General features: G+C 41.2%; 2 protein-coding genes across 5 annotated transcripts in view; one reads left to right on the forward strand and one right to left on the reverse strand.

Moving 5' to 3' along the window:
• The window catches only part of LOC110372652 (proteoglycan 4), a 36,277-nt gene extending 25,655 nt beyond the window's left edge, over positions 1–10,622 (forward strand). The window contains exons 4-14 of one of the 2 annotated variants that reach the window (XM_064041808.1): positions 632–773; positions 1,314–1,439; positions 1,807–1,858; positions 2,230–2,381; positions 2,890–2,987; positions 4,124–4,275; positions 5,262–5,377; positions 5,825–5,913; positions 6,266–6,505; positions 6,970–7,209; positions 9,535–10,622. In XM_064041808.1, coding sequence (XP_063897878.1) covers positions 632–773; positions 1,314–1,439; positions 1,807–1,858; positions 2,230–2,381; positions 2,890–2,987; positions 4,124–4,275; positions 5,262–5,377; positions 5,825–5,913; positions 6,266–6,505; positions 6,970–7,209; positions 9,535–9,687 — 1,560 coding nt within the window. In that variant the 3' untranslated portion in view covers positions 9,688–10,622. The remainder of the gene's footprint in view (positions 1–631; positions 774–1,313; positions 1,440–1,806; positions 1,859–2,229; positions 2,382–2,889; positions 2,988–4,123; positions 4,276–5,261; positions 5,378–5,824; positions 5,914–6,265; positions 6,506–6,969; positions 7,210–9,534) is intronic. The other variant, XM_064041809.1, reaches the window with a different exon arrangement.
• A 525-nt stretch (positions 10,623–11,147) lies between these two features.
• LOC110372627 (uncharacterized) lies at positions 11,148–24,763 on the reverse strand. Of its 3 annotated transcripts, none has more exons than XM_064041732.1 (10): positions 24,563–24,763; positions 18,723–18,797; positions 17,741–17,876; positions 16,236–16,312; positions 15,792–15,840; positions 15,295–15,411; positions 14,948–15,026; positions 14,480–14,720; positions 14,044–14,170; positions 11,148–13,967 (listed from the first exon to the last, which is right to left on the reverse strand). In XM_064041732.1, exons 1-10 carry the CDS (start codon positions 24,623–24,625, stop codon positions 12,952–12,954), a joined length of 1,980 nt encoding a protein of 659 aa, XP_063897802.1. In that variant the 5' UTR covers positions 24,626–24,763; the 3' UTR covers positions 11,148–12,951. The 3 variants fall into 3 exon arrangements, with proteins under 3 accessions (XP_063897802.1, XP_063897801.1, XP_063897803.1); XM_064041731.1 differs by lacking the exon at positions 24,563–24,763 and adding an exon at positions 24,140–24,527; XM_064041733.1 differs by lacking the exon at positions 24,563–24,763 and adding an exon at positions 24,144–24,525.
• Between the last annotated feature and the right edge of the window lie 107 nt (positions 24,764–24,870).

The raw sequence follows: 24,870 nt of genomic DNA on the forward strand, positions 1-24,870 counted from the left end.
GCACTATAATATGTCCTGCGAAGCTGATCTCCTTATATGAGAACGGACGCCATTAAAAAGGTAGTATTTAGTTAAATATACATTCGAGTAAAACACAGCGATAAAACGGCAATAAACATTAACTGCAAGAATGACATCATTGTGACTGACTGCGTTGTTCACTGGCTGCTAATATCCGAAAGACCAATAACTTTAGTTTAGCAGAACTGGTGAAATGTTTATATTTCCGGTCTTAATGTGGACCAAATAATTTTAGCTTATATCGTTAGGTTTTGTGAGTAGAAAGTTTGCAAATATTTAGATGCATATTTTTTACTGCTATGCGTACCTATATGGTCTATGCGTATATACTCGTATTTATTTCGGTTCAGTGGTGGATTTACCTTAGAGGGCGGGGCACTGTGAACATGCCCACAATCTATATTATTTATGACGTTGCTCTGTATTATATTAAATTAAACTCCCTTATTTACTTCATTATACATACATATATCACCCTTATGTACCCTAATATTTTTCCTTATGCCTATTATCCCTATGTACTTCCTTAAGTACTAGGTACCCCTATAAAATCCTCTACCTCGAAATCTATAATTTCATTTAACTCTAACAAACTACCCCCTACTTCCAGGAGTACACCATTCCTCCTCGCACCGTGCCTAAAGCTTCGGAGTCCAGCTCGTACTACTACGAGAGAGAGGAGAGGGAACTGCCAGCCATCACGTCGGGGACCAGGACTTACAACTATGAGTCTTCTACTAGTTCTACACCAGGTAACTAGGAGAGAAACTTGTTATTTTGGAACATCATCATCAGTCTGCATATTGTCCTATTGTAGGGTACAGCTCTTTGACTACAAAAATCACCGATTTATTCAGGATCATCATCAGCCTTTTTACTATCCAACTGTAGCCCTCTTCTCCTTCTTATATAGAGAAGGTATGAGCGTTGTCGCCACGAGCGCTTAAAGTCCGTGGTTCCTAGTGATGTTTTACTCCTTCTTCTCAGACACAAATGTCCAACCATCTTCTCAGACACCAATGGTTGGACATTTGTGTCTGAGAAGATACTTAGAAACCTATACGTATAACTTTTTTTACAATTATTATTTGGACTAGCTTCACACGCTTTCCGAGGGAAGTATTAAAAAGGAGCCTTTATAAAAACTATATTACTGCCAAGTTTTATCAAAATCAATCTAGTAGTTTTTGGCAAATTGAGTAAAATATCTTTCCCCTTTCTTCGAATGCCCTCATTTCGTCCATCATCACCTTACAACCATTTGCTATAACATTTCCTTCTCCAACTTCCAGGCTACTCCAAGGTCAAAAGCTCCAAGGTCACAAAAGAACTGACACAGAACGTTGAGGAGCTGGACTCACTCTTGGATGACTTACAGAAGGATCAAGAACGACAGCTGTACAAAAGTAAGACCCATGGTACGTCTGGTGGAGGTGACTGAATGTGGTCAAGCGGTTTTTGAGATAACATCGTTTTGTAGTAATAGTTTTCGTCAAATACTTAACTTTGCTTCTCTGAATTAAGAAATAAAATGACTGTGTGCATGTGCAGTAGTTTTGTTCATACATTTTAACTATTCTAAAGTTTTATTAGATCTTAAAGATTTGCTTGCCCACCGTTTGTTTGTGTGTGTGTCGTGTGTATGTGTGTGCGTTTTGCATGTGTAAAGAAAATTACAATCGTTTACATATTGAGATAAACTTTCCTAAATCGATAGTTGTATGATGTGTTTGTCCTTCGGCGAATGTGGGAATAAGTTATTAATTATACAACTTGTAATTACAGATGGCTACACTTCTGATACGGCTGAGAGCACATCATTTGACTACAGGAGGGGGTAAGTACAATTTCAATATGAGGTCTAGAAAAATAGTTCAAAAGATTGTGCTAGAAATTGTGATAGATGGAGAGGTCAAGGAAAATATGGACCGTCGAAAGCGGAGAAGAATAAGAAGGGAGTGGTTGTTAGTATGACGCCTGACAGAGAGGAATGGAAGAGGAAAACATTTCGCCGACCCCAAATAATTTGCAAACAGGGCATGAACAAAAAGCTACTTATTGGTCTTATGAACTACATTTAATTCTTCCACATAAAAAATGCAGTTGGGCCACTTCCACATCAAGTATCTTCTTGTTCCTACTCTGCTCCCAAGTTTTTTAAAGGTCAGATTCTTTGATTTTATAACTTATCGCCATCTCTTCCCCCAGAACTCCAGCAAAGGCGCCGTCCAGCGGCTACTCGACGCTGAAGCGCGAGGAGCGCGTGGAGACGTCCTCGTGGGGCTCCTCCCCCCCACCGCCGCCCACTGTCACTAGGGCTGCTGAGCTGCGCCAGGAGGTGTATAGGGAGGAGAAACATGGTGAGGATTTATATAATTGTTTCGGAATGTATGACTCTGAGTGTACTGCGTTATTTACTCTCCTAATGTGCCATTTTATGCACTCCATTATATTCTACTCCTATTTAGGTACCTACTCTCTTATGCTCTCACTTTGAAAACTCATTTTGTTCTCCTTATATACTTCTCTTATGTGCTCTGTTTTACACTCCCTATGTACTTCTTCTATGCGCTCTGTTTTACTCTCCTTTCTATCTACTACTACTATATAGGTACTCCCCTTATAAAGTTTTATGTCCTACCGGCTACCTCTATAAAATCCTTTGAGTACTCTCAAGAACATGAATGGAATATGTCAACTACCATAATCTATTTCTACAATGTACACACTATACATATATACAAACTTAAGCTACTTATCTTTATACATAATTGTATTCGTACTATACCTGCATTAGGTACTCATAATATTCCTTCTACCACATCCTTATCCAGTTAATATAACATAGTTTTTATTCCATCTCGTCAGAGTCTCGCGTGGTGCCATCGCAGATCTCCCCGGCGGTCCCACAAGTAGTGCCGCCGACCATCTGCTCGCACTGCCACCAGCCACCCAGCACTGGCACTGTAAGTATACCTTCTAATTAAAATAGCAAAATCAACATTCAAACTTGGCTGCAAAACAGCACTTTTTGAACGTCAGGAATTTACTAAAGATAGCCCCCAAATCGCCCACCCTTCACTACTAGGTATTGTAAACAGTTACCACGGCGCTAGTACATAAAGGGTTTAAGAAGGAACATGATGGGGCTTAGTCAGTAAGAGGCTGACACTTCCTCACGATGCACCCGCAGCAGGAGGGGTCATTTGATGATTTACCCATCAAAAAATAAAAAATGAATGGTACTGTCTTTTTTCTCTAAAAGATCTTGGGCACCGACAAAATCAGCCTAGGTTGTGTTAGATAACAAGTCAATCATAAAAAGCATAGGTAACCTTTCTTGGCAGTCGGGTAAAAAATACGAGCCGAGCAAAAAAGCACCCTCTTTTCCATCTATGGTGAGAAGTTAGGTAAATATAAGAACTCAAACTAGAACCTAATGCCATAAGCAAAATATATTGAAACATGACATAATAAGTGTCAATAGACATTAAATATTAACGTTGTTTTTGTATACAGATTTTTTTATATTTTTTTTATAATTTATTTATTTTTATTTGTTTTATAATTTACCTAGCTACACATTATAAATAACAAAAAGAAATGGCACAATACAATTGAATTCAAAGGTACAGTTTAATTCAAAAGAAATTTCTTAGACCTGCGCAAAGGAAATGTGAGGAAGAACGATTTAGACGATAGGTTTGCGAGAGTTTATTATTTTCTTTTTTACTACCAAGCTATCGACCCGCCTAGGCTTCGCACGGATGCAATGGTAAAATTAAAAATAACAGTATTTCTCCCATATTGAATGAATGTTTTTATACATGTAAACATTCCTCTTCAATCTCTCTATCTATTAAAAAAAAAACCGCAACAAAATCCGTTGGCTAGTTTTAAAGTTTTAAACATACATAGGGATACAGGGTCAGAGAAAGCGCCTGTGTTTTATACTATGTAGTGACTACCAAACAAGCAAAAAATTACCCGACTACAAATGCCCAAAAATGTAACCCCCATTTTAATAAAACTACTTTTACGGATTTTATCGCGAAATCAATAATGTAACCCCCATCATAATGTAACCCTGTAACCCCAACAGTTACCCCGCGGCGGAACACCGATGAACAAGGTGACGACCACCGTGAAGACTTACACGTACGAAGTGCCGGCTGACCAGGACCCGGCCACGGTGCCCATACCTGTTCATGCTGAACAGCATACCTACCATAGCTCTGAACATAACCGGACTACGTGAGTACTGCCACACATTACTTAATAGTTACTAGCTGGTACCTACACGAGACCAGAACAAAAAATGTGGTGCCGAATATAGATTCATGCATTTATGCCAGACAACTGCCTGATGCTGGGCCCCGATTCTCCTAAGTTAATAATGTCAAAATCGAATAGAAATCGAATCGCAATATGATCGTAATAGCAGTTTTAATCCTATCGGGCATTCTGCTACTAATAAAAGACCAATCGCATTCGATTGACATTTGATTGGTGTGCGATTGGTCTGCTATTTTGATGATTTTGGTCTATACGGTAGTTTGCTGTACAATCATTTTGCAATCGTAAATCATTTGCAGACAAAATGATTCATTATTGAATGACAGAAAAGGATAAAAACGTTTATTTCAAAGAAAAAATAGCGGAATGCCACATACGCGTCAGTCGTAATCGAGTCGGGATTGGATCTCAGTCGAATCGAGTCGAACGTCAATCGAAGGTCGCTTAAGTAAAATTAGGAGAATCGGGCCCCTGGTTTGCAACTGAACCCATGCTATGTAAATCTAAGACGGCGTTTTGCGGTTGTGGCTTGTGTGCGGGGAACCTAAACCTTGGATGACTGAGTGTCAGACTTCCTGTGGCTTCTGACCTATAACGACTGCCAAAGATTTTGAAATGACATTTGGGACTTCCGAAACACGGAAGAACTCGTCAAGATGATTCCATCCACGAACCGACCGCGAGAAGCGTTGCTTAACCTTATAATCGCACGATCCATGCAGCTGTTTCTTAGTCACAGGCTCCATTTTATTCAGTCATCAATAGTAGTCATTATATCCCAAGCCTTTTCCCAACTATGTTAGGGTCGACTTCCAATCTAAGCGGTTGCAGCTGAGTACCAGTGCTTTACAAGGAGCGACTGCCAACCTAATTAACCGGGCAACCCCTTGGTAATTTTGTCTTCCATAAGTAACTAAATATAATTTTTGTTCGTATATTTCCAGTACAACAGCCTCCCCGGCGCCGTTGACTACCGTGGCCCCTCCCGCCCCCGGCTGCTGCGCTCACTGCTCGCACTGCAACACCATCCGCGAGTACCGCACTGTCACCACTACTGATGGTAAGTTGGTAATAAATACGGTTATTGAAGACCTGAAATCACCAGACATAGGTTCTACTGCTGGGGTTTGGTTCTGAGACAAAACATTAGCTTTGTTTGTGCAGAATCCAGATAATACAGATAAAATATAGACTATAGAAAAGCAGAAAACTAAGGATCTATCGTTGGGGTAGTCAACTCAGACTAATCTGAGTATTCAAACTAAATTTATCCAGAATATGGATTAATGACATTGTTGGCTCAACATGTTCACTGCTTATGTAGCCTAGGTATTTTTAACCAAATTCAAGAAACGAGGAGGTTCTCAAATTGTACTTTTTTGGCTTCATTACTTGATTTCTCGAAGACCCTTGAACCGATGTGATTAATATAGATAGATAAATCAAAAACAAATACATATTGTATGTGGTGAAACTTTATAATTCTTAAAGATAATGTCTGTTTCAGACCGCACGAACGAGCGTATGGTATACCCAGCTCCCGCCAACGAGACCAAGATCATCCCTGCTGAACCGCATAATGGACACGGCCCATATGTAAGTACATACTGTTACCAGCTGACTATACATCGTTTATCTTGACGGATGATTCAAGATTTCTAGCTACTTACTGATTTGTATGCAACTGCAGACCAGTTTTTGACCGACTTCCCAAAACGGAGGAGGTTCTCAATTCGGATGTAGGTACTTCTATTTTAATTAAAGATATTGGCGTAGAGATCTTTCAAAAGCCAAATTCAGATTTCTCAAGGGTTTGGGGCAGAACTTATGGAGGATGTATCAAGAGATCGGATATGTACAGAGCAAGCAACTGCATGGGCTCTTTGAGTTTTTAACAAACCATCAAATATACGTTCAAGTAATTTACCCATATCCTCTTTATCCACAGGGTCCATCAACATACAAGTTCTCAGAGACCTCGTACTCTTCCCACAACACGACTCAGCGCTTCCCCGCGTCCCCTTCCCCCGGCCCCCACCCCGTGTCTCCCCCGCACGTGACGGTGCTGCACCCCGCCAACTCCCCGTCACCCTCCCCCGGGCCTTTCCCTCGACCTTCTACCCCGTCGATGGGCACTCAGCAGCCGCCGAAGAAGTTGGATGATCTGCTCGCTGATTTCCCTGAAGCTGTAAGTATTAATGCAGCTTAGGTACACAATACTGCAACTACTACTTTTACCTATAGGTAAACAGTTTTTTTATAACTTCTTTATGTGAGAGGAAGACTGTGTCCAGCAGTGGGACGAAAAAAGCCTGACGATGATGAAAACTTAAAATTGACAGACTGTTGTCACCCACGGTAGGGTAGGCTTCTAGTCATACGGGCTGCCACTAAATACGGGCTAATATTATGTGTTACAAGGAATTACTGTTTATACAAACTAAACAACTCGTAGACCGGGTAACACGATGCTCTTCGGTAAGATTGTAACACCTACTGAAGTCGTCCCGGAGTACGAAGGACACTATATTTCAGAAGAGCGAAGAAGCTTTGTATGATAAAGGCTTAGCTGAGCTATGAGCTGACTTCTCAGTTTCCACACAGCTTTCTTCTCAGTTTTTCAAAGCAATCTAATTCCTCTTCCCTCCACAGCGCTTCCCAACACAACCAGACGGTGTAACCCGCCGCAACATACACGTCACCCACGAGAGCTCAACACAAAGCTCCACGCTCAACCGCGACACCCGAGACACGCGGGACTCCGCCCCCAGTCCGCCAGCGAAGGCGCCGCTTGTGGCCAACAGCCGCAATGTGGCCGGACCTGCGGTGTACTACCCGCCCGGGCATACGCCCTTCCAGAAGAAAGAGGGAGGCGGTTATCAGGCTAGCAGTGTAAGTCATCTTGAAAGCTTTAATTACTTCCTTTCGTTCGTGACTCTTATAAGCAAAACAACAGATAGAGTATTAGGAATGTCCGTTAATAGTGGTGTTCTTGATATAGCTAACCAAAAGCACTCGAAAGTCAAGACCGACGAAAAATAACTTCTGTATATTTTTTTATATTAGGGTACATTAACTGTCTATGTCATGTTTATGTAGGTTCGTATCATTTTATGTATTTATTCAAATATTTAGATATTTGAATCTGCTCTTAAATTCTTTGATTTTGTATCCGTTTCAAAAACGGTATACTTACACATTATTTAGAAAAATGTCTAGATGACAACGGCGGATCCAGGGGGTAGGTCACAAGGTCATGACCCCCCCCTGGGCCAGGTTCAGGACCTAAGAGGACCAATAATTGAAATGGTTAAACACGATGTTTTATATTTTTGTTATAAGTATAAGATAATTTTTATTCCGAGTGAATAGGTAGATACCTACATAGTTACAGGTAGAGTAGTTTTGCTGAAGAATTCGTGCTCGCAACTCTCGCTCTCTTTTCTTTATTTTTTTTTATCCGTACCCAAAAGGAGGAAACGGGACCGTGTTACTAAGAATCTGCTGTCCGGGTTGTCTACATTACATGCTGTATCTCATGCAGGGCCGTCTTAACCTATGGTGCAGGGTGTGCGAATAACCCGGGCGCCTCGATATCAGGGGCGCCGCGGGACACCCCACCACTAGGAAATTTCGAAGAAATTACACCCGTTCGATAAGGAAGTTCCACTTTGTATCATGATACTGGCAAAAAAGTCGCCTTCGCTTTGTTGGATTGATCATTTTGATTATTTTTAACTTTTAACATCCTCCAACTAAGTGAAAAAATTCTGGCTCGCTACGCTCGCGAGTGACTGTGTCTGTACTCTATTTCTGATTGTTTATTATTTTTATTGACGCACCAAATCAACGAACACAAATGGTACTCGCTCTAATCACGGTTCCTTTTTATTTGTACGTAATTCCCAGTCTGATTTGTGAGTCTTCAAACAAATAATTTAAAAAAGTTCGCGCTCGCTGCGCTCGCGGCTACTTGTTGCTTTGCAGTGTACTTAATCAGGTGCTTTTGTGTCGTAGGCTCGAAAAATTTCAAATATAGCAAAAAAAAATATTCATGGAGTCCTCAAAAACAAAACAGTTTGTGCTTCCGACTGCTTGTTACTTTACAGCGCTTTTTAAAACTTATGAACTTTTAGTGTCCCAAAATTAAAAAATTTGCGCGCTCGCTTCGCTCGCGATAATTTTTACAAGTACGTTGTCCTGTCTCGACTTTCATAACTTAAATCTGGCCAACAGTTTGAGCCTGCAATGATTTGGAAAAATTTTTTTAAGTCCTATACCTACCAAAAAAGTAACTTTCGTTCGAACGTTCTTATTTATATTCCTTGTAAAGTACTTCGATCAATATGTACTACTCAAAATCTTTCAATAGATACATAGATGGCGCTTGGGTGATGATTGCACCCAGGCGCTATAGGAGCTAGAGACGGCCCTGATCTCATGAACCCTTACCAATAGTAAGACAATTGAAGTTTTCACAGAAAATGTTTTACTGTTGCTGCAATAAAAAACGTACGCGGCCTTTTCTGCGTACACAATACTTTTCAAACGTTTAGTCTTCAACCTGAAAAAAATCTCGCGCTTGCTATGATCGCGCTTTCTTGTATTTGTGCTGTATATTTGTTATACAGCAAGGAAGCGTTTTCATATCCTTTTAGTTCTCAAACTGAAAAAAATTTTCGCGCTCGCTTCGCTCGCGCTTTTTTCAATTTCGCGTCTCTGATTATGTCCAAGAAATCGCGTTTGCTCAGCTCGGACCATTTTCTACATAAAACACTTTTTTCCTCCAACCTTTCCTCCACACTTTTTACCTTAGTCCTCGACCTGAACAAAAAGTTTCGCGCTCGCTTCGCTCGCGCTTTTTTGGTTGCCACATGTGTGTAATATATATACGAGAAATTGCGCTCACTCTGATCTGGCCATTTTCTACATGAAAACACTTTTCTTAACATTCGTAAAAATTTCGAGCTCGCTACGACTTTTAATATTAAAAGAAGTATACGCTACAATATAAAATTTTTTGTGACTTGACCACGACTGTGTGACCCCCCCCTGGCACCGAAGCTGGATCCGCCCTTGCTAGATGACTTGTTCCGACTTGGGTGACAACTTATTCCAAGCCTAAAGCCATAAGAACTTTCAACCCAATTATTAACCAGTTTTAATCCTTACACATCTAATGTACTCCTCACATTAAACTCCAATTTTCTCCCTCAGGCGATGGCGCAAGGAGGCGGCAGTTATGCATCAGGCCGCGCCATGTACGAATACGAATCCGGTTCCCGAAGCAAAGAGAAGCACTCCGAAAAGAAGACAGCCGTCCCCATCTGCCTGCCTCTCTGCTGCGCCATGCCTTGTGTTATAATGTAACCTTGACCTTGAATATGTCACCCACAATAGGCTCACCCAATTTTTTATATTCTAAGGCCCGTTTTTTGACATAAATGTCCAGTTTTTCTTATAACAACTGTTTTAATTTTGAAAATTCATACAGTCTAGAGTTCATTTTATAACTTGAAAATTTTACTTTAAAATTGTAAACAATTGTTTTAAGAGAACTGAAGTTTATGCTGTCGTTAAACTTGGGCTAAGTAGTCTTTTTTATGGGTAAAGTTAGAATACTTCATCATCATCGGGCAAGCCTATAATTTATGTTGATATTACCTAGTTTTTAAGTTTTTTGTACGTGTTGACAGCTATCAAAACAGAATGACCTTGAGATTTTAAGTGAAGGTCATAGCAATTTTAGCTCTCAATAGTAATGTCATACAAGTAAATTATATGAAATCATGTAAATTGAGTTGTGACCTTGGTGACAAGGTCAATGTGTTAACGTGAATTTTAGTTTACACAGTTGTATATCGGGTCATTTTATGTTATTTATATGTAAAGTAAGTAATAGGTGAGTGTCTATACGCTTCTCCTTAGAAAGTGTATCAGAGCTTACAAAAACGTATACTTTAACGAATCTCAGAGAAAATACAAAATAACATCGTACGTAACTGTACCTTTCATTGTCAAATATTGTAACACTTCTGGTTTTGACAGTACCTTTACATGTTGAATTATATCTTTACTGAATAAAGCTAATCTAACAAGGTGCCATTAATGTTATTTTAATTATAATTAAGTCATCTTCTGAGCGCAAAAAAATTGTATCATGAAAATGAAAAATTATGGTGCTGCCATCTATACGTCTTCTATGTAAACATTTTTTACAATGGTTGAAATAAATGCGCTCGGTTATATTGTGTATAAAGCGATATTGTAATTTTTATTAATAATAAATTTTATTAACTTGATAATACTTCGTTTTATTTTGAAAAGCTAGAAATGAAAGTGTTTTCACATCATTGTGAACGGGATAAAAGCTATGTATATTACCCTCTTCCTGGATAGTTTGAAAACAATCCCGTGTTTTCTATCCATATTTCATCAAGTGCAAGTTTTTGGTACTTATCATACTTACTTACAAAACAAATCAAGTCATTTATTCAAAGTAGGCTGAAAATCAGCACTTTTCGAACGTCAATTTACAAAAGACAGCCCCCAAAACGCCCGCCCTTCAACTGCTGCTTTTTGCTGGGAAGAAGTGGTGGAACAAACTCCCCATCAACCACGATGTTAGAATGTTCCACGCGAGCCTTTACCATATTCACTACCAAAAACGTAATGTCCATAACGGCTTGCCACTACCCATATTTAAGTGGCCAGTTATTGCATTCAGTTCGTACTTGTGTATAGACAGAAGGTGCAAATAATAAAGCGAAGTTCTAGCAGTCAAAAGAAGCGAGGATATACCTCACAGTGCAAAAATAAAACAAAGGGGATAATAAAAACACAGTGATATATATATATTTTCGTTTGTTTAGCAAAGTTTTTGGATCTCGTCCAACAAGGCAGTGATGGGGTGTGTCGCCGGCGCTGCACTAACAAGCCGGCGCGGCTTCACCCGCAGCACACACGTAAGGCCTTCAGGTTCGCGCGGGCTCCGCCGGAGGACCGGCCCCTCGCGCTTACGATGCCGCCGTATCTATACTTGAATATCACCACAATGTTGGTACCTCTACTATTGCAACGCCACCATTAACACTCATCCCATTCTCATCAAAACAACACAATTACACATAAACCTAACGGAAAAATTAAAAATAAAGAGTTTAACTTTTACAAAAACGTATTATTCAGCGAAAACATAAAGCTCGCACGTTCGCATCACAATCGCCGTGTAACACAACACACAGACCGCACAGCGGCAACATTTGGCATCTTTTGTAAACTCGATAACAAACTCTATGTAACAATATTCAACTATAGATACACAAAACTCGTCTTTTCATACAAGATATGGTGAAAAATTTACCAAATTGTCATTCATACGGGTTTGCTTGCTTCCAAACGTAATCGGAACTAGGAACTGTGCAATTTTGTAACAGGCTGGACCTCACCAAGGCGGCTATTAATTATTCATAAAATATTTGCGAATAGTTTTGTTTTTGGTTCATTATAGAGTAACAGACACTTATACTTTTATTTGGGGTGAGCGCACACGGTTATACACGACGGACAGATACAAAAGCGTTATATTATAATGTGTACAGAGACACTACAACAGTGGTTCAAATTCGAATTATTATATAAAACTAGAGTTTGTACACATGAGTCTAACTTGTGTTACACTTGCATGTTGCACTAAGAAGCTTTATGTGCAACTCATTTGTTAACTAAACTATGTATTTACAAAAGTTTGTGGCAATCGGTGGAGCAGTTCCGAATATAAGAGTACATACTACACCCTGACGGACTACACCGGAGCGGCGGGCGGCGCATAGCAGTGTGCGCTTACCTTATCATTAATAACAACAATTTGGTACAACTTTTCATATAGTAAATGTTTATATTTATAAAATTTAACTTTCTCTTTCCCTTATTATTGATATTTCGACGCATGATAGATGCAATAATTATGTATAATATACAATTGGAACTCCTATTTAATTATTTATTAATTACCTAATTTTTTTCTTCTTTCATTTTAAAAATCACAAAAGGTAACGACAACTCATGAAACAGTCGGGAGATTATTATTTAATCTTATTTGGGAACTTTATAACTATACAAATAAGTGGTGGACCGGATCGAGAGCGCGCGAGGCGGCGGGCGGCCGCCGGCCCGGCCCGGCCGCTGTCCGGCGTCCGGCGTCCGGCGTCCGGCGCCGGCGGCCGGCGTCCGGGGCCGGCCGACACTCGTCCGGCCTCGTCCGGCTCGGCGCTCTGATCGCGCGCAATATCTTCGACAATATCGACTGAGCAATGCGTGTACTATTAATTACAAAAATACCAAGAGCGTCCAACATATTGAGCACAATCAAAGCGTTCAGTCTGCGGGCCGGCGACTCGCGGCCGACTGGAATGTACGTGCGAGCCGGCTGCGGCCGGCGGCCGACGACCGGCCGCTCGCCGCCCGCTACACAATATCACATGCGGGCGCGGACCCGCCCGCCAACTTGTCAATCGGCCGAGTTACAAAATAAATATATGACTAGGCATGTTTCCGCCGGCCGGCCACTATAACTAACGTAAGGACACTTGGGTGTGGGCGCGGGGCGGGCGACACGCATTTGGCACTCCACGGTCAGTCGATCACCACGTAGGGCAGCGCCACCAGCTCCCCCAGCCTCGCGCACTCGTGCCACTCCGCGAACCGCTCCGGCCGCGCCGGCCGGCCCAGCTCGTCGCGGGCTGTGTCCGCCGCGGCCAGCGCCTCCTCCAGCGCGGCGTCCGAGCTCAGCGCGGCCCGCGGCAGCACGGGCGCCGCCTGCAGCTCGTCGTACAGGAAGGGCGCGGCGGCGGCGGCTTGGCAGGCGGCCTGCAGCAGCGCGGCGCCGCCGGGCTCGGGTTTCGTGCGCGGCACGGAGCGGTGCTGCGGGGCGGAGCTGGCGAACTGCTCGGCGGCGGCGGGCTCCGGCCGCGGGGTGGCGCCGAACTGCGTCTCGTCTTCGGGCGTGAGGAGCGGCGCCTTCAGTCTCTCGCTGGGCTCGAGGGGCGGCGCGCCGACCATCTCGGCCTCCACTATCACCTCCTCCTTGGGCTCGCGCTTGACCGGCGGCTGGAGGTCGTCGTCGCCGTCCGGCTCGGCGGGCTCGGGCTCGGGCTCGGGGTAGGGCCGCAGCGGCGGCGGCTCGGGCGGCGGCGGCAGGTCCGGGGGCGGCGGCGCGAAGCTGGTCCAGGGCAGGTGCGGGCACAGCGGCACGCGCGACATGTTCTTGGCGCAGTAGTCGTCGGCGTAGTCGGAGTACTTGTAGAGCGGCACGACGGAGGCGAAGAGGCCGGGGCGCTCGGGGTCGGCGGCGGGGCGGACTGCGAAGCGGTGCGGCAGCGCGGCCGCGCGGGTGCCGTTGACGCCGGGCAGCAGCGCGTGGTGCAGCGCGTGCACGTGGCGGGGCCGGACTCGTGTCCTCACCCCCGCGGGGCAGGCGCCGGGCGAGGCGGGCGCGGGCGAGGCCCCCGGGGAGGGGGGCGGACAGGTGCACTCGTGGTAGTCGCGCGGCTCCTCCAGCGGCTCCATGGGCTCGGGGGGCGGCGCGGGGGAGGGCAGGCGCGGGGGGGACGCGCCGCCGTTACGTAGCGGGGAGTCCACCTTCACCACCGCTGTAACACAAACACAATATAGTTAGGAACAATGTTATGCTGGTACTAATTCTCGCAGTATTGCAGCAGTACATACGGTCGGGCTCTATGAGCATGACGTCGGGCGAGGCGGGCGAGCGCGGGGAGCGCGGGGAGGCGGGGGACGCGGGGGGCTTGCTGCCGCGAGACTGGATCTGCTCTAGCAGCTCCTTTGTCGTCTTCACCTGGCAAAAAAGTTGAGAAATGGCTTTACATTATTGTGCCACACATATTATTTTGAATTTATGAAACATCCATCCTAGTTTAGCTTCATAATTATTCAATTTGGCCTATTTAAATGACAAAATCTAGCGATTGCTCCATATAAAGCAGCGTTATTCAGCTGCATCCAGTTAGACTAGAAACCGCCTTCAACCAATTTTTCGAGGCAGATGATATCGAATGTTTTTTTTTACTTCTACAGTTTTATTCTACATTAATTTACATTTCACACATTTTCAGTTGAAATATATACCTAGTAATATTATACATACCTTCTTAGCGCCAGCAGGTGGCATCCTATTAACAAGGGCGGCATATGAGTCGAGCGCATCACGTTTAGTTCCATTCCTTCGTCGCTCGTGGGTGCCGTTCCGTGCGGCCCAGGCGTGCGGCGCGGGGCCCGGCGGCGCGGGCAGCGGGGCCCCGGGGCCCAGCGCGCCGGGGCCCAGTGCGGGCGCCGGCGCCGCCACCGGACCTGTCGCCTCCGTGCCTGAGCCGGCGCGACTGTGGCCTCTGTGGAGACGAAATAATTATGTTAAAAAGGGGATAACTAAATATGTGTTATGAAATTATTACAAAGTACTTAAGATAAAGCTTGCTTCTTATGTTCTTAGCAGGAAAAATATGTGCAGGTAAATATTTAAAGTTTATAATCAGAATAAAAAGTAATGTTTATCATACAACTTATAAACTGTAAACATTACTAACAACACCAAAAGACGACGGAAGACAAATCTTACCTTTTTTTCTTAGGTTTTTTATCTCTTTTCGCTTTCTTTTCGTCATATAAAGGTTCTGGTGAGGGCGGCCTTTTTACGGCTGAAACAAAATTAATATTTTTTTTACAAACCCTGACTCAAACTCGTTGTCCAAACATAAAAAAACTATGCTGTATGTATTTAGACACATCTAATTCTGATGAAACTTTGGTGAGATGAACTGATGACTAAAAATTATTTTACCCTCGAGAAAGAAACTCAAGGACTGACCCAACTGTTCACTATGAATTTTCAAAGCAAACAGTTGTTTTTGTATGGTGAACTTGGGCCTTTAAAGTAATAGATAAACAGCTAAATCCAATACTTACGCGGCGTGAGCGGTTTATGCGTGTTGGCGAGCAGCGCGGCGGCGGTGGGCGCGGCGGCGGGCGGCTCGTCGTCCACCAGGATCACATCCTGCGAGTCCGACTCGTAGCCGCCCCACGCTGCAATATTACAAATACATGTAAGAAATAATGTCAACTCTAGTGGTAATCATCATCATCTCCCGAGCCTTTTGCCAACTATATGTTGGAGTCGGTTTCCAGTCTTGCAGGATGTAGCCAACATTTGGTACTTATTTGCCACTTTTCTTTGTCTCACCTATCCAAACCAAATGTTTGTTCAGACTATTTAGTAGATAGATGGTTTATGTGGTATTTGTCCAAAATCGGTAGACCAGTTCTTCATGTTTCACATTTCTTTGGAACAAAATGGTGGGCTTTATGGCTACTTAAAAATGAAAAACTTCGAAAGAAAATCTCGCAAAAAAATTACGATACCAGAATGTATTTTTACTACTTTTTTTACTGAACTACATACTAACCCGGTCTGGATGGCGGGCGCGGGCTGTTCACCGCTGGGCTCACCACTTGCTGAAATGTTATATCATCATCATTTACTATGTACAACTGTATCATAGAAATCTAGTTGAAGACTTTGTGTCGCATAAACACCGACTTCAATCATATAAACGGCTTCAAATATGGTTAAGCCAATCGAGATCGAACGATATGAGAAAAGTGCGTGGAAACATAAATACAGGTCAAACTTAGAACCTTCTTTTTTGAAGTCGGTTAAAAATATGATGACTACCTCCATTTCAACATTTTATTACAAATGTCCCTGTAATATTTTTATGAAACATACAATATGTACTTCTTATAAAACACCACCCCAATTTAAAAAGGGGTACACTAAGACATACTATGGGGTGTGGTGTATAAGACATACAAAGGGGTATATTACACATACAAAAGGGTGAACTTACCCGCGAGAGCGCCGGCGACGTGAGAGGGGTGCCGCCGAGTCGACGCACCTGTCTCTCTGCCGACGAACGATTTGAACCTTAGGGATGAAGGGTAAGCGTTAAATAAGTTAGGAAAAAGGCAGTAATTTATTGTATTTAAAACAATTAGATGATAATCAGGGATAGATGAAGAGACAAAACGTCCAATGAATTATTATATTAGTGTATGTAATCTGTACTCATAAAGATTATAAAGATGAAAAGTTTGCTTGCTCATCCTGTTGATCCGATTTATACAATATTTCAGTGTTCGCGCTTATTGAGGAAGGCTTTAGGCTTTTTATCCGGGTATAGAAAGTAGTTTCCACGGGACATATGTCCCGTGGAAACTACCAACTACCAATGTATTATTGCTTAAAGAACTTCAAATTTGTGGCAAAATTAGGAACAGTAGATCAAGCAAATCTGCATCTTGCAGTGGGACCATTAAAAGGATCATGAGGAACTATATGTCTGCAGAGCTCAAAGAACAAATACCTATCACATATTTAGATCTCAATTACATTGACTAACCTAACCTTCAAAAACCAATTCGAACCCATTGTCTCAACCCACTTATCTATTTTTCATTGCCAAATTGCCATGGTTAACAAAAACTTATATAATTTTACAATGAGTCAGAGTTTCATAAGTGGTAAGTGTTGGTAGTCTAATTGCGATCCAATCGCTTGATCACGACTGTTGGCCAATGGGTTGCGAAACCATATTGTATTGAACTTTGAAGATCGATGGGGTGTGTCGCTGTCTTGTGGCGGTGGCGGTAGATGGCGTTCGTTTAAGGTTTAGATTATGTTGTCAGTGTTGGGGGAATTACCTAAAATGGCTTTGCTCTTATCGATACATAGTTATCTATTACTTCGTGCTTCGGAGGGCAAGTTTCGCCTATCTCTACGGTCAAATTGCCATCCCGCCAACTATGTTAGTGCGTCTATGTATGTGCATACGCTTGTGCAGTATAATATTTCCTGCGCAGCTGGCTGATCTTGAAGAAGATAATTAATCGGTCTAAACCCCATTATACCAAATTGAGAATATCTTTAAGTATTTTCCAAAATGATTAAGTACAAGAAGTTTCGCAATTGGCCCTAAACTGCCTAGTTTCTAGCATGCATATGCTTGTGTCTTTGGCACCAAAATTATTTATCAATGAATACCCCTCATTCCTTCCGTTATGGCACACATTATGCGAATTTATGCCCGTATATTGTACTTCTAGTGTAAATATTAAGGCCTCTAGTCTAGTGTAAATATTAGTAGGTCTGTCTGACACAACCAGTCTTTCCAAGGAGTATTGGGTTACCCGGGTAATTGAGGACGTCAGATAGGCAGTAGCTACAGCACTCGTACTCAGCTACATCCAGTTAGACTGGAAGCCGACCCCAACATAGTTGGGAAAAGGCTCGGAGGATGATGATGGTTAGGTTACTATTGTAGTATTGAGGCATAAAGATGATGGTGCTAATAACCTGTATGTCCGGGCGAGGCGACGGTGGGTATGACGAGGTCCCGCCATCGCTTGACCAGCACCTTGGCCCGCCGCGCGAGACTGGGGTCCGATGTCTTCCTCCGAAGCTCGTTCACGTGTTTACCCAGTCGGGTGGTCTGGAATTTAGAAGGGTTAATGTTAGAAGATATGTTAAAACTTCATGATAATATTATAAAGCTGGAAGTTTATTTGTGTGGAAGCGTGATTACTACTTATTTATCAGGGTAAGCGGAGTAGGTCCCAAGAGCGGCTGGTGAGACTGTTGGCTAGTTTTGCTGGCTCAGCGAATTTTGTTAAAGATATTAAAAGTCGTATTGCCATTGATGGTGGACTACGTTTTGGTTCAATAACCTTGTCAAGGATTCAAACCTTAAACTTATTGCTTAGCTACTATTACTAGACTAGACAAACAAAGCAAGTTATCACAAGTAGTTTATGTGAAAATGATTATCAAGATAAAGATATTATCTTTGTCATTTACTATTCTATGTTATGACTTATACCTAAAGCTATTAAGTTACTGTGTACTTAATAAAAACTAATCACCAACTTGTATGTACTTAAGAACTTGTAATTAAAAAATTACAGGGTGTTCAGTAATGTTTTAAATTTTTTGCTATTTACAATGTTTTAGATAACATTCTTGTTATTTTAATTGGGTCATTAGAGGATAATTATAATTAGGAAAGACTAGTGTGAGGAAGTATGATAATACATATAATGCGGGAAGTACCCCTACATTTGAGTTTTTTTGATACTTTGTACCTGGTAATAACAAACTTTTTAGAACTCTAGACGATATCTTTGGAACTACTAAACCAATTTCGATATTACTCTTACAGAGAGACAGCTTACAACACATGCTACAGCGTAGGTAAATGTTGTAAGCTGTCTTCCTTGTGCTTAAAACACAAGCAACGCAGGGTGAAGAAGCTAGTATTAATTAGAATAAAATATCTCACCTCCAGCAGCTCTTTTGTGATATTGATTCTCTCCAATACGGATATAATTTCGTTGACAGTATGCATGTCGACAACCTGGAAAAGTCAAGAAAAATATATTAAAATTTGATACATGATGGATGTCAGAAAACATAGTATTTGTTTCTCTAATAATAATTTAGGTACAGCTTTTACATCGTGAAATAACTGTCGGTCTAAAGTTGGCTTCTAACTTCGAATTCAGAGAGCCATCGTTATTTGCCGAGAGTATAATGATTTGCGGCTACATTTTGACTATCGTGAAGTCAGTCCGTTATTTGACAACTATCTACTATGATGATTTCATGACCCCAGCACGCAGAGTTGCTGAAAACGTATAAAAAGTGAGACTTTTATGCCCTTAGTAACAAAAACTTTAAGAATACGTCAACTAATAATTCATTAGTTTTGTTGCTGTTTCCTATTTTTTTTAATTTGACCGTGAGCAGATTACGATAAGACCGCCTTATTTCCGTAAAAAATATCGAGTCCACGAGCCCTTTGAACGTTATTATTGAATCTGATTAGGTACTTCTCTGTATGAGAAGAGACAAAATGAGAATGGACCTTCAGGATAGATTCTAGAATTAATAGAACAGAACAAACCAAATCAAAAAGTGTTGCTGGAAAAAATAATTTGCTCAGTATTCAAAAATTAAGTTGTTACCTCCTTTTTTGAAATCGGTTAAAAATAACTTAATAAAACATCAATACGTACAATGTTGTAAATTCCGGTAAAAAGGCCACTGTTATTTCTTTTAGTTTGGTTTATGATATTTCTTAGTTTCACGATTTTACGACGTTCCGCAATCAATGGGGGGAAAAAAATAACTATCGACCGTTTCCTATGATTGCGGCGCGCGCGCAGCCTCCGATATGACTCATGGGTTACAAGTTTGATTCTTAGGTAATGAAACCTTTTTTTAAACTACTTTTTTACTTGTTACCATGGTTTCTACGCTCAAAATAAAAAATCGTTTATTCAAACTTGGCTGCAAAACAGCATTTTCGAACGTCAGAAATTTACAAAAGACAGCCGACAAAACGCCCACCCTTCACCACTTCCTATATGTTTTTGCTGGGAAGAAGAAATGGCGCAACAAACTCCCCAGCAAGCTAGATTTGTAGGCTAAATTACAGTTCCTTACTGGAAAGTTTTAACAAATTTTTACTAAGTTAACAATTAGCTACTAAATACATAATAAACTAAAATTAGAAAAGAACAATAGCTAGTGTGTTTCTGTGTTAGATCTTGAAAATAAAATCGGTTTCTGGGTCAAGGCAAAAACCGAAATTCTACACATTGCTTCTAATATTTATAATAACAACAGACGGACCGAAAGGGCATTTCTTGAATGACTTAGTTTCAAGCAGGTACAATTAATAATTGGAGCAAGAATTTGTGCCCTACTGACTGGTTTATTTTTTTAATCACTCAATGAGCAATGAAAACCATGTTACTAAATTAATGTGGATGGATAGAGAGGGAGAGGAAGACTGAAGATGGGTTTTCTGAGATGACATGAATAAGAAGGGAGTCAATGTTAGTATGGTGAGTGAAAAAGAAATCGGAGAGGATAACATATTGCTCTAGCCCCAAATAAAGCTAGGCACAAGGCAGGCACATAAGAGTTAGGAATCATACAGATTGAAGACTATAGCTACAAAGCAGGAAACAAATGGAGAATTCAGTAATGAAGAAAGTGATTCAGGAATCTCACAGCCTCAGATTTTGTAATTGTATTTTGTAGATCAGATAAAAGTCACTGGACTTGCAATCTAAGAATAAGCCAAACAAATTAATAATTCATACAATTTGTATCTCTCTGACAAGTCTGTACCATGATCAATCTATCTGGACTTACATAATGATAAAAATATAAATGTTTTTAGATTTATTAAAATCAAGTTTAGACAAGTTTGAAGAGTTTAACTGGAACAGTTATGAAACTTGATATATGCTTATTCTAGCTTTCTAATTAACAACCCAGCATTTTAAATACTACAGCCTGCCATATAGCATTAATCATATGCCTAGCCTTTTCTATGATGGTGACAGCTTCCAGTCTAACCGGATGCAGCTGAGGACCACAGTTTTACTTGGAGCGACTGCCTATCTGACCTCCTCAATGTTCAAAACAGCTACTGTAACTTGAGTTCACAATACTGTAAAAATTACTGATGTGTGATGGTCTCCTGTAGCTAAAAGAGTTGAGCACCAGTTAGAGCCATTATCTTCCCATTAATATTTCAAGGGAGTGACAACTAATTTTATGACAAGTTGAGAAATTAGCATCTTATTTCTCGCTACTTATGTCACATAATGGCAATCTATGTTATTGAAAGGACTTTTGCAAAAGCTGAAATATTAAGCAACTGAACAATTTTAGAATTGGGGTTTCCTTGAGGATATTTCCCAGTTTACACATGGGATAATTTAAATTGTTTTCTCTATCTACCTTATGTAGACTTGTAATTAGTAGTTCTAGACATAGTAGGCTTATAAAAACAAGAAATAAGCAACATTCCCATAAACTTGACTAAAAAAGCAAATTCCTTTGGATCTAGCTTCCTTATTTAACTTCATCATCATCATCATCAGCCTATCGCAGTCCACTGCTGGACATAGGCCTCTCCAAGTGCACGCCACTGAGATCGATTTTCGGCTTCTCGCATCCAGCTCCTGCCAGCCGTCTTGCGCAAGTCATCACTCCACCGTGCCTGAGGACGTCCTACACTACGTTTGCCGAGGCGCGGTCTCCACTCTAGAACTCGTTTACCCCAACGGTTATCGGTTCTTCGGCTAATATGGCCAGCCCACTGCCACTTCAGCTTGCTGATTCGGTAGGCTATGTCGATGACCTTGGTTCTCTGACGGATTACCTCATTTCTGATGCGATCCCTCAGAGAAACGCCGAGCATAGCTCTTTCCATAGCCCGCTGAGCGACTTTAAACTTGTGGACCAGCCGTACCGTCAGTGTCCACGTTTCGGCTCCGTAAGTCATGACAGGTAGGACGCACTGATTGAAGACTTTTGTCTTTAGGCACTGTGGAATCGACGATGTTAGGACTCGACGTAGCTTCCCAAATGCAGCCCAACCCAACTGAATTCTCCTATTCACCTCGTCCTCAAAGTTGTTTCTACCTAACTGCAATGTCTGCCCGAGGTATACATATTTCCGAACAACTTCGAGAACGGCGCCGTGTATCGCAACTTAACTTCATAGTTGCAAGTTATTTGCCAGAGAATAGAATTCCAAGCTATGGTGTTATATTGTCAAGCTATTGTGTTAAATCTGGCCTAGGAAGTATTAAATAACATAAAAAAACTTCTTATTTTATGTCCGATGAGTCATGAAAAAATTGTTAATGTTACATGTGTAGTTTAGTTACACCATAATTTGCAAGTCGGCCATTGAAAACTTAGGTACTTGAAAATAAGTTAGCGAATCTTATAGAGATTTTGATAAGATTATGAAATATTTAATTAATGGATTATTTGGATAAAACAGGCACCATTTCCCAATATAAATAAAGCTACTGTTTATTAGTAATTTTATGATACAGTACTTTATTTCAAGATAATCAAAATGCATTTTTGAAAACCTTTTTACTTCTGTGAAAAGATTAACTTTAGCTGTTTATTATGAGTTTATTTCCTGTGTTACAAGAATAGATTTAAAGGTGATGCATTATGTGTAATTAGTAGGTATTATTTACTGTTATTATTAATATAAAGAGTTCATTAACCCTATCTCCTGGTAAATAAAATGTTGCCAATGAATTTTCAATTTATCATTCATCCGTTTTGCTTTTCCCAACTTTATTGTTGGGCTTGGCTTCCAGTGTAACTGGCTGCGGCTAGTTACCAGAACTTAACATGGAGCAACTGTCCATCTGACCTCCTCGACCCAGCTACTAGGACAGTTATCTTTTAGCAAAATTGGTTGTCATAATCACAAGCTTGTATCAATTGTGTTCAAGTTAATGAATATAGGAATTGTATGATAGAATCCAGAGGTAAATCATTAATAGATATTGTATTACAGAATTTACTGAACCCAATGAAATAACCATGGAAAAAAAGTTACTTTCTGTCCAACTTTGACAGAATAGATGCCTGATCTGTCCAATGCTTAAGATTGAGAAGGTCTGTGCGTTTAGTTTAAAAGCACATCTCATAGACTTCATAAGAATATGGTCGGAGACATGCACTCTCAATTTGTAATAGGTTAGAATACTTTATAGAGTCTAGACTAACAAATTTAAGTTGATGACTGAAACATGATCATAAATTAAACCAGGTTATTAACCTATAATAAAATTCAGTTGAACAGTTAAGTACCCAAAACAATGAATTATTATATGTAATAGCAAATTACATTGTAGTTTACAATAAGTATAACTTATGAATGTTTGAAATGCAACTTTGTTATAAGTGCTGGCTCAAGCGATTTGTCAACTTATGTATATCATATTTCTTAGAAACTTGATAGCAATTCTGGCCCTGTACATTGCAGGGCCAAATTAAGTACAGAGCTACTTACTTGCAGCTTAAGACTGACTTAATACTTTTTGAGTAACTCGATGAACTAGTAGTAATATGAACTTACATTACTTGAGACTAGACTCTAACTAAGATCTTACGTTAACTGTAAAATTCTGTATTACAGTAGTCTGTACATTTATGTAATCAATTCATGATGCTGAAATAGAGATTGTCTTGTTAGTAACCGTTTCTGTGAAATTATAGTTAAGTTACTCAATCAGTCTATTAGGCAGCATCTTATCAATGTAACTTTTTATGGGTTTATCTTTAGATGATAAATATTGTGGTGGTCAGAATTGATCAAGAAACAAGGCTCATAGAGGTCAAATAAAGACATCATGTTGCATCACATTGCACCGTCTTTAATACAACCTTAACTGAAACTAACCTCTTTATGTTCAGAACCCACGGCAACTAACTTCATGGTAAAATAACCTAAATTAACTCACGGTTTAGACATAACTGAACAACAACCCAGAATAACAGCGAACAAGGAAACAACCAATGTTAACAAAATAATGAGTTATCAGACTTAAAATAATCATGACCACAATAATGATAACAGCTAGAGATACTGTAGAAGTTTTAAAACAACTGTCATAACACTAGCCACTTGCCTCAACAAGCCATCCACCTGCTCCTAGGCCTTAGCAACAGTCTGAAGCCAGCTAAATAACACGAGTGTGTTAATAACCACTAAAGTACAGAACAATTGCTTATTGCTTAACCACCAAGTGAGAACAGGCTTCAAACACGAGCTACGAGGAGGCAACAGTGTGATGAGGAGCAGCATACGGCACGCGGGGCGCCAGGTGCCGCCGTTACACCTATAGCTACGTTTGTACTCACGTACGTAAGGTCAATCAGTACAAAAAAACACATATTTGCAGCAGCCCCGTCGTTAGTCACACCAACGGAGAAGATAAACGGGAAAGGTCGCGCGTGGCACAATTCCATACTTTCACATTGCAAAATTTTTGGCACTAGGGACGGAGGGACGGGGCGGCGGGCTGGCGACGTCAGTGGCCCCTCTAACTCGCACGCTCACGTATCCACACGGTCCGTTTCCGCTCCGCGATCCGCACTATACTCCGATTTATTGTTTGTACGGTTATCAACACATCTCGTGATCTTAGCACAGCACACGGCACTCCCGAGACAACCTCGCGAGTGTCCGAATCGCAACATCGAATCGGGTGTCATGGGCTCGTGGACCGTTTCGTATCTCGGCTAGTTTATCGGACTTACGATCATCAAAACTCTGAAACTTACATTGTAATTGTTATCCAACGCATTCAGAAGTCGATTACTTAGTTCATGAGCGTTATTACTCATTTATAAACGAAAATATTTAACTAAATACGACGAACGTGTCTTCGGCTGCGTCGTAATGGCGGACCGACGACTACGTATGCCCGTGCCAGGGCATTTTAGCCGAATAATTCAACTGATATCTACCGAGGCGACGCACACTCGTGTTTTTCCGTTTCTTTTGACGGAATATGTCAAATTTAACAAATTTGGCCAATAGATGGCGCAATGTACCAATTTTTTTTATTGCTTATTTAACATTTCTTGGA

The sequence above is a fragment of the Helicoverpa armigera genome, chromosome 26 (assembly GCF_030705265.1).
Source record: "Helicoverpa armigera isolate CAAS_96S chromosome 26, ASM3070526v1, whole genome shotgun sequence".
Classification (NCBI taxonomy): domain Eukaryota; kingdom Metazoa; phylum Arthropoda; class Insecta; order Lepidoptera; family Noctuidae; genus Helicoverpa; species Helicoverpa armigera.

Bases quoted from the DNA above. Each gene is read 5' to 3' on its own strand.
- LOC110372627 (XM_064041731.1), bottom strand. From the start codon at position 24,247: ATGGAATTGTGCCACGCGCGACCTTTCCCGTTTATCTTCTCCGTTGGT. The intron at 16,313-17,740 runs GTTATTAGCACC...TTCATCCCTAAG, and splicing joins CGCCTCGCCCGGACATACAG to GTTCAAATCGTTCGTCGGCA. The intron at 15,841-16,235 runs GTAAGTTCACCC...ATAACATTTCAG, and splicing joins CGTCGCCGGCGCTCTCGCGG to CAAGTGGTGAGCCCAGCGGT.